At 42.1% G+C, this 9,078-nt stretch overlaps 1 protein-coding gene across 1 annotated transcript in view; it reads right to left on the minus strand.

Moving 5' to 3' along the window:
* The window catches only part of MYL3 (myosin light chain 3), a 37,463-nt gene extending 37,171 nt beyond the window's left edge, over positions 1–292 (minus strand). Inside the window, exon 1 of the mRNA XM_009475321.2 lies at positions 65–292. Within this exon, the coding sequence (XP_009473596.1) occupies positions 65–187 (123 nt within the window). The 5' untranslated portion in view covers positions 188–292. The remainder of the gene's footprint in view (positions 1–64) is intronic.
* Positions 293–9,078: the final 8,786 nt, after the last annotated feature.

The raw sequence follows: 9,078 nt of genomic DNA on the forward strand, positions 1-9,078 counted from the left end.
GAACCACCACCAACCCAAGCCCCACCAGCCTGCTTCCTCCCATGTCAGGTCAAAAGATACGTACTTTAATAGAAGCTGGGTTAAATTCAACTTCTTTTTTGGGTTCCGGTTCTGCTGGTTTAGGTGCTGGTTTGGGTTCTTCCTTCTTAGGTTCGGCCTTCTTAGGTTCGGGCTTCTTTGGAGGCATGTTGGTTTGCTGGTGGGCTGCTTTAGAAAGGGAGAGAAGGAGACAGACAGACAGACGGGAAAGAGGTGGCTGCTGCAGGAAAAATCATCAGCACACACAGGTCTTTATGCCTGTCCAGTCTCTTGAAGTCACACATTGTGTCACTCTCAGACCTGTCACATGCCAGAGCTTACAATAGGCCACTGCTATAAAAGGACAAGACATTTACCCGGCTATTTTAGAGTCATCGGATATGGCATTGTTACGAATTAGCACTTAAATGGAAAGAGAGTTTGGGGGTTTTAGGGCCGAGGCTGGCGCTGGGTCAAACATTTTTGGTGTGCGTGTGCATGCGTGTACGTGTACGCATACATGTATAAGGGGGAGGTTGGGTTACAACCCAGGTCCCATCGATGGGTTTTATCCTCCCCAGAACGATGCTGACACTTACCCTCCCAGCTCACTCGCTGCAGAGTGTCTCTCTTTCAGCCTGGACGGCACCCCTGGCCTTTGTTGTGCTGCGGTCGTTAAAAGACAAGCACAGATTTATATTTAGACATGAGGATAGAACTACATGGGAGGCTGACCATCAACATGTCAGCTGGAGCAGGGGAGAATTCATGCCTCAGATCACACACTGGTCTTCTCCTGGGAAGGTGCAAAGAACCAGTATTGCTTATAGCAGAATGCACCTAAAACACACACGCACGCACGTGCGTGCACACACACACACAGTCTGAGATAGCACTGGGTGTCTGTAAGTACATCTTCATGGCTGAGATTTTCCAGACCATTTTAGGGACTTGAATGCCAAATTCCTATTAAAATAACTAAGATAAGGGTATCCATTTGAAGCTTTTCTAATCCTAGCCTCACTTTGGTTTAAATAACCCCCCTTCAAAGCAAAACAGAGTTAACAGTTCTCAGATCTGCATTTGCTTACGTCATTTTTCTAAATCGGGAGGTCACTCTGAGACATGGTCACTTCCACATTGCCTAGATTTTTTTTTTTTTTCCAAAAAAGCCATCATCCCCTGTAACAAGACAACCACCCACTAAAACACAATGTATTTGAAAAGGGGATCTATGCTGGCATTTCAAATAAATATCAGTTGAATCATAAATCTCTTTGTTTTACTTACTACATCAGCCTGATAATCTACCATTCAAACCCCTTTGAGACCTGCTTTTCCTGACACCGCTGTCAGCCTGACCACCCAGTGCCTGTTTCTCTGCACTCCTCGGTTCCCTGAGTGCTTTTGCTGGAAGAATGCTTGTGCTTTATCCTGCCCACCTGCTCCCAAATCATGGCACATCCCTTACTGGCAGTACACAAGCAGCTTTGAAGTGTGACATGAATACTACGCAGAAAGCTGGCCACCCCCGTTAAGCTGCTGTCTCCACCATGGCTTCAGCAAGTGAAAACAGTCGGGGATCCTGGAGAGACTGGAGGGGGAATGGAGAAGGGCTGAGCTTTGTGTCTATGCACCATAGTGTGCAGTTCCAGGTCCTACCTGAATGAGAGCCTGCTTTCTGATTCCAGGTTTGAGGCAATTCCACAGTATTTATTACAGTAATAAATGCATCAGTGCAATAGCATGATTATCACAGTAATGGTAATTTGTGCCTTTTGGATAAAGGGAAGCAAATCTCATTCCTCTAATCAAAGAGGACATTTTGGGAACATTGTCTGTGACAGGAGCCTTGAGCTGCTTCTGACCAAGCTGGTGAGGTATTTTGGCATTTCAGTGTTTCAGGGACAGCCTGGAGAACTGCATTTTTCCCTGCAGTGTGTCACCTTCCAGGAAACTCAATTCTCATCCAAAGCTGGTAGTAGAGAAGGGATGTGTCTCCATGAGAAGCTGTGCAGAGATCTGTCTACTCACTCTGCCCAGACCAGACTCTAGTCTTGCCAATTCTCTTCAGTTCACAAAAGCCACAAGACCCACTCTGATGGAACCCACCAGTTCCAATCCATGTTTGTGTGGTCACCTGGGGAAGATGTTTCTGACAGCAGCTTACCAACATATTGATCTACTCACTATAACCAGTGCAGCCAGGGAAGCAGTTCAGCTTCCCTAAGTTAGAAACCTATATTTGGTCCCTGGGTAATAAGGTGGGATTTGTTTCATTGGAAATGCAACAGAGATGCACTAGATGATCCCACCTGGCCTTCAGCTGCAGTTGCAGAAGGCCCTCAGTCTCCCATAGGGTCTGTGCCATAACTGCATACCTGCCAGTTCCATACATGTCTCAGACACCATAGGGTATCAGAAACGGCTCTAGAAACACTTATGTAGGCAAATTAATCCCATCCCCTGTGAATTATTAAACTACAGGACACCCACACAATTCTGGAGAGGCCATTGCAGGCAGAGGCATCTCAAATGACACCAGATACTTGCATTTAAGCAACTGAGCGAAGCCATGGATACCTACAGCTGAAAGAGCTGCATCACCCCCACACTGAATATATGGACTAGATCTCTGTTGACTGTGATGAGAGCAGAGCCACACAGTTCACATAAAGATATTTACATTGTAGACACCTAAATCAAGTGAGATTAACCCTACCTGGGCTGAATTCCATCCTTTGAGATTTCCTTCATGTTGCAAAACCCTGGAGTACAGGTTTTTCTGCAGGTTTCTATTTCTCATTTGCCCATTTTCTGTTCAGGGCAAACAAGAATTAAGTGTGGAAAGTGTTTGATGTCCCTGCTGATCAGAATATGTGATCCCTGAAAACTTTGCGAGCTGTAGATATTTCTGCAAAGAAATAACAGAAATCATGCATTGTTTTCAAGCCCTGTAAAAAGTTTTGCTGCATTGATTTCTGCATTGAAATGAGTCATGGCTGGAGAATTGTAAGAGCTTTCTACAGACCCAAAGAAATACCAGGGAGTAATTTCACCATGTTCCCCCACAACAGACTTCTCGATTGACATTGCAGGAGCCAGCACAGACCCATGAAATTCTGGGTTCTGCTAATTCAAAGCAGCAAAACTGCAGTGCAAATTAGCGTGCGTTCTGAGAGCAGCCATAACCACAAGGACAGCATCTAAGCAGGCACCAGCCTGAGCACATGAGTGTGTTTTATACAACATTTGAAAAAGCCACCAGGTCTTATTCCTGAACTGAAAACAGCACTGGAAAATATCAGGCGATTAAGATGCCAGCAGCAGCTCAACAGCAGCTTGGGATCTTGTCACCTCCACCTCTGCGAGATAAGAAGAGACCATAAGAACAAGGAGAGTCATATTTCACTTTCTCTTCCGAATTCCACAAATCACCCATGGTTGTGGGGTTTGTTGGTGGGTTGGGTTTTTTTTTTCCCCTCAGCTGTTCTCTGAATAAAAAGACATTAGCGTAGTAACAGCAAAGATGATCCAGAAAGGTGACTGAAAGCTCACCTCAGTCTGATTCTCAGCCAAAATTCAGTAGTCATACTCTCATACAAAGTTTATCTCAATATGTGTTTTTATATATTCATGATAAATTATATTCACGATACAGCTGGCTTGACACAGTTCACTGAAAAGATCCTTTGCACTTCTGTCAAAATCAAAATGGCTGCAGTATCCTGCCACTTCTTGTAAATTGTCAGTTCTGTTTGGAGGGGAGGCTTCTGGCAATGCTAAAAAATCCCACTTAAATACTTCGGGATTTTATTCAGTCTCCTACCTGTCTGTTCCTCTTCTACACCCATGGCACATTCCCTCCTGAGTGCTGTTTAGTTTATTTGTGTAGACCTATTGATGACTAAAATACCCTAACGGATCAGCCCTTTCTCACAGCTTTAGGTGTTCTTCACTTTGCTTTTTCATCACAACGTAGCATAGATGGCAGGCAACAGCCCCATCTATGCGATTACTCCATATATGTATGCTTATCTTTATTTAAATATACAATGTCAAGGCAAAACAGGGAGTTCTAAGTACCTTCAGGGCTCACTAACCACTGCTGGGTGGATGTCTTGGATCAATTCCATGGATTAAAGATACTCCAATGCCCTGTAAATCCTTCTGCAAACAGCCAAATCAATGCAGCTAATCTTGCCCTAAATCCCCCATTCATCTCTTCCATGAGAATCCCTAGAGGCCCAGCAGCTGCAAAAAAACCCTGACCAAAAATCCCTCTTCCTATTAATAGGTTTTGAAGGGCAGGGGGTGTGGGGGGGGAGTGCTCTTCAATTTTTCAGTCAAGCTCACAACAGATGTTAGCAGCAGATCTCAGTGCCAAAAAGCTATTCCAGAGTCACCCTAGAGTCCTACACGAGTGGCTGGACTAGCTGTGAATTTTCTAAAATTCTCTTGATCATCGGGGTATGATAATTTTCTCCTGAGATATGGACCGGGACCATCCTCAAAGAGAACAGAGCTCATCAAGACATTTCCCACAGAAAAAAAAATTAGATTTAAGAACCAGAAAAATAGAATATAAGTGAAAACAAAATATTCTGGCCAAAATCTGAATTGTTTAAATTTGGGAGTACTGCCATGGTGCCTCATGATTCTCTGGTCCTTGATAAGTCTGTCTGTCCAGTTTTACTGGAATCATAGAACAGCCCAGGTTGGAAGGGACCTCAAAAGATCATCTGCTCCAACTTTTCATAGGAAGGGGAGCCTAGATGAGATTATGTAGCAATCTTACTCCATTTTCGGCAATTTGCCACACTCCCCCTCAGACCAAGTAGAGGAGATTGTATAGAGAACGTGAATTGCCTCTTTCTGAGGAAAATGATGACCTGAGAAAAGTTAACAATTTTCATGAAATAATGTTGTGGGACATTTGAATTGAACTATTTGAGGCCAAAACATATCAGTTTTCAGATATTTGACTTCACAACAGAATAACACCCCCACACACAAGTAGGTTGGTTTTTTTTTTTCTGTTAAAAATAAAAATAAAATTAATCTTTGAGTTTAAACTTCAATTCTCTCTTCAGAAACAACCATTGATGGAAACTCTCCAGACATCTTTAAATGAGAAGTTGAGAGCACATCAAAGATGTTCTCTCTCCAACCAAAAGTGGTTGTGCAACTTTTCCCAATAAGGAATGCTGTCCTTAGAGTTGTAAGATGGCCACAGCTTGAGTGTCTTCCCCAGAGAACAGAGAAAAAGTGTTTTTAGAAGATTTGCAAGCAGAAGACAATTTATTTTTCTGCTTCTTCAGTCCCCAGCACAGCAGATGTGTTGTCAGCTGTTGATGAAGAAAGCAAGCTCCAAACCACATCTGCTCATATGCTACTCAACTTCTATACTTTAATATAACCAAGTTATAAACAGAAAGTCAGAAATTTTCAAACAGCGATGGCATTTCAAAGATAGTTAATGAAAAAAAAGAGAAAAAAAAAAGAGAAAAAAAAAAAAGAAAAAGAGTACCAGACAGGGAACTTCTAAGAAATCTCTGTTTCTCGCCCTGTTTTTTGTCAACTGTAGAATTCATCAGTTTTTCCATCCATGCCTTAACACCTGAGCCATTAAAACAAGACAAGATATGGGAAGGAAGAACAGAAGGGGTTGTATCCACATGGAGAGAGAGGGATGTGGTGGGCCAGCTGAGGGTGTGTTTATCTGATGGGAAGCTGCTGTGAGGAAAGGTAGAGGAGGACAGAAATAAAGGTAAAAAAAGAGAATTTTCTCTGAGATTACTGTTGCTGCTCCCAATTTCCACAGGGTGAATTGTCTGACCGATATTACCACTGCTCCCTATAGGAATATCAGCTCAAAAGAAGAGCAAATGCCTGCCTTTGGACCAAGTCTTCAGCTGCTATAAATCAGTGAATTCCACTAACTTCAATGGAACTATGCTGATTTATAACAGCTGTGCGTATGGACCAGAATAGTAGATTGTCTGGCAGTAACCATCATTCACTTTCTGACTATTGGGATCAGGAGAACACATGTTTGCTGTTCATCAGGCCGGGGTGGAGGACGGGGAAAAAAAGAAAAGAAAAAAAAAAGCTGAACCTATATAAAAAATGTAACACTGAAGATACCAAGCAGCAAAACAGCACTGGTGACACAAAACTCAGTGAAAATGTGCTCTTGCTTTTGCTATATGTGGGATTTAGTAGAAAATTAGTATATAATGGATCCTGAGACTATTTAGGTACCATGGGACGAGGAACAGAAATTAAATTCTTTCTGTGTTACAGCCTTAGCAAACTTTTTAAGTCCTGATGCAAAGACAGTAAAAGTCTGCAAAAATCAACAGGTTCCTTCAGTTGATTGTTGAAAGTAAAAAGTGTTAGATATCAATTAAAAGGACTAATTAAGAGCTATTTTGCAGACTTCATGATACCCTACTTCTTTTAAGTATAGACTTCTATGTTCTTCAGAAAATCATCTAGTTCCTATTAGAAATGCTAGGGGAGAGTGATGTCATTTAACTTCAGCATCAATGAAATGTCTAGCTATGCCTTTTCTTTGTCAAAATGAAGAAACACTCCCAGATGGTGATTTTTTTCCAACTTTTGGTCTTTATATAAGGTAGGATGAATATCCTTCTAGACTCTTCTTTCACTATATATATTGGCAAAGGAAGTCCCAGCCATTCACATTGGAGACTTAACTTTCACATGCTTAAAGTAAGGAAATTCCACATTTCCATACTCATACAGCCCATTTCATCCCCAGTAGGATATTTCAAATTTCTTTTCAGGAAAGGAATAAAATAATGCATTCCTTTATTTCCAAAAGGAGTATACCTACCCCCAGCCTCCATTCATCACAGGATTTTATGCCTTTGTCTCTGGGACTCAAGAGAGTCTGAGAACTCTTCTCCTTTGAATACTCATGGGCTACGACCAATTCAACTCATGATCTTCTCAGGGACAAAGTAAAATGATCAGCCTCAGCGACTGACAGGTTGACAACAGGTTACTACCCATACCCTGATCACTGGTTACTTAGCAGGCAAGTAAATACTTCTTTTCAGTGTGACCTTGCAGATCCTAGAGCAGATGCTGAAGGCAAAAGTCGTAGATCCAAGTTGATTTATCCAGAAGTCCCCACTACCATCACCATTTCATCATTACCTTGTGTTTTCAACTTTATAAAGCCCATTATAAGGAAAACGAGATCCACACAGCTGATTTCAATGGGGCTGTGGCATTTTGCTCTCCTCCTTTCTGCTCCTTCGCTCTCTCTTTTTTGGTACTGTATGAGATCAGCAGCTCATATGGCACTGCAACTATTTTTACAGCCTTTGACTGTTCCCACTTGTACTGCAATGTGGCTGCTGTTAAATTTCAAAGCTGAGCATTTCAAGTTGTTAGTAAACCACTACCAAAGGCAGCTGCAATGCAACTGGTGGGCAAAGGTGGATTTCTTCCTTTCTTCCAAGCTGTGCTCTTTTCAGTGGCATTAACTGAAAAACAATCCCAGGGACTGTAAGTAACAGCTTCCCTCTTCTAGCAACCTGGAGTGAATTCACAGAGAACTAGCTCTATACTAGGAAAATGAGCCAAAAGGGGCCAGTGATGGACACAGGAAAAAACAAAAAGGCAATTTATCTGGACTCACAGTAAAGTCTGAGAAGAGGACATGTCAGGAGACTTCTCTGACCTGGTGCTGGACACAGGAGATAATTAATCATACAGCCTCCATAAAAAGTTGAAAATCCCACTCCTCTCTCTGCACAGTCACATGCAAGGAAATCTGTAGCATAAATTCTTGCCATTTAAATTAAACCAATGTATCACACACTGAAGGGAATGTGGTAGGTAGTTTGGGAAGCATCTTCACCCAGACCCATCATCAAACACTGATTTTTTTTTTTTTGTCTCGAAGTAGACGAATCGCAGTGGCAGGTCAAACCTCTTAAAGCAAAGTTTGTTCTGAAGTGCTCCAGAAACTAAAGTTTTCCAGTCACCTCCAGAGTCTGAGCATTAGCCACGGTTAAATACTTTATGTAATTAAGACTCTTGCTTTCAACCTCAAAAAAAATCTCTAGTCAGGGCCTGCAGTTGACTCTTTCCTTATTTGAAGACACGAAAAGGCAGCACATGAATGTGAAAACCAAGCTTGCTCCCACACTGGATCTACAAGTCATCCCTCCCTCTTTCCTCCCTCCCCCTAAGTACACGTATTCTTTTGTATTATTGTCCATTCAGGTTCCCTTTCAGGAACTAATATAAAAACTTCCATGGAAAAGAGGTAATTTATCACATTCTCTTGAAAGTCTGTCTTCTTACTTGCTTTTCAAAGGCATCTATATCACTCCACTTACCCAACAAGAAGCCTGGAAGACTAATCAGGATGGCTAGTTATATGAAATGAGCTCCAGCCAAACAAAACTGTATTTCAAGCTGTGAAGTTGTGGTAAGTGCTGCAGTATTGCAACTTTGGGGTTAGCAAAGGTCCCAGACTGAGTCTGAGACTCTCTCTTTTCAGTTCCGATGCTCTCAGAGTGATGTGCAACAGACACTCATGAGTTTTCTGGGTAGCTGTCTCTACCGCAGTTGTTAGCAAAGCCCGAGCCAGAGTCCGTCAGATCAAGTTCCCAGGACATGCACAACTATAGCATTAAGCACAGCTTTGGGAAGCTCTGACCTTAGGTTATCTCCTGATGTGATGGGAGATGAAGGTGGAAATCCCACATCACAAGAAACAGCCTTCGCCAAGCGAGACCTCTGTTGGAACTTTCTGTTCAACAAAAGTAGATATACTCAGCTTATCTCATTTCTGCTTCTTATAGGCCAAATCCTGCTTGCAGATGAGCACCAACAACTTCAAATGAACCATAAAGACTCATGATCTGGCGCTGGTACTCATTTCTCTATTCCTTTTCTGTTACCAGAGATATTTAAAATTCTGGGCCATAACCATAAAGGCCACTTTTGCAATGATGATCAAAGTAATTTACACCTTGCTATCATTTATCATTGTCATTGGAGTCACAGGACTAT

The sequence above is a fragment of the Nipponia nippon genome, unplaced genomic scaffold (assembly GCF_047370975.1).
Source record: "Nipponia nippon isolate SJK-2023a ecotype South Korea unplaced genomic scaffold, ASM4737097v1 scaffold_1, whole genome shotgun sequence".
Lineage (NCBI taxonomy): Eukaryota > Metazoa > Chordata > Aves > Pelecaniformes > Threskiornithidae > Nipponia > Nipponia nippon.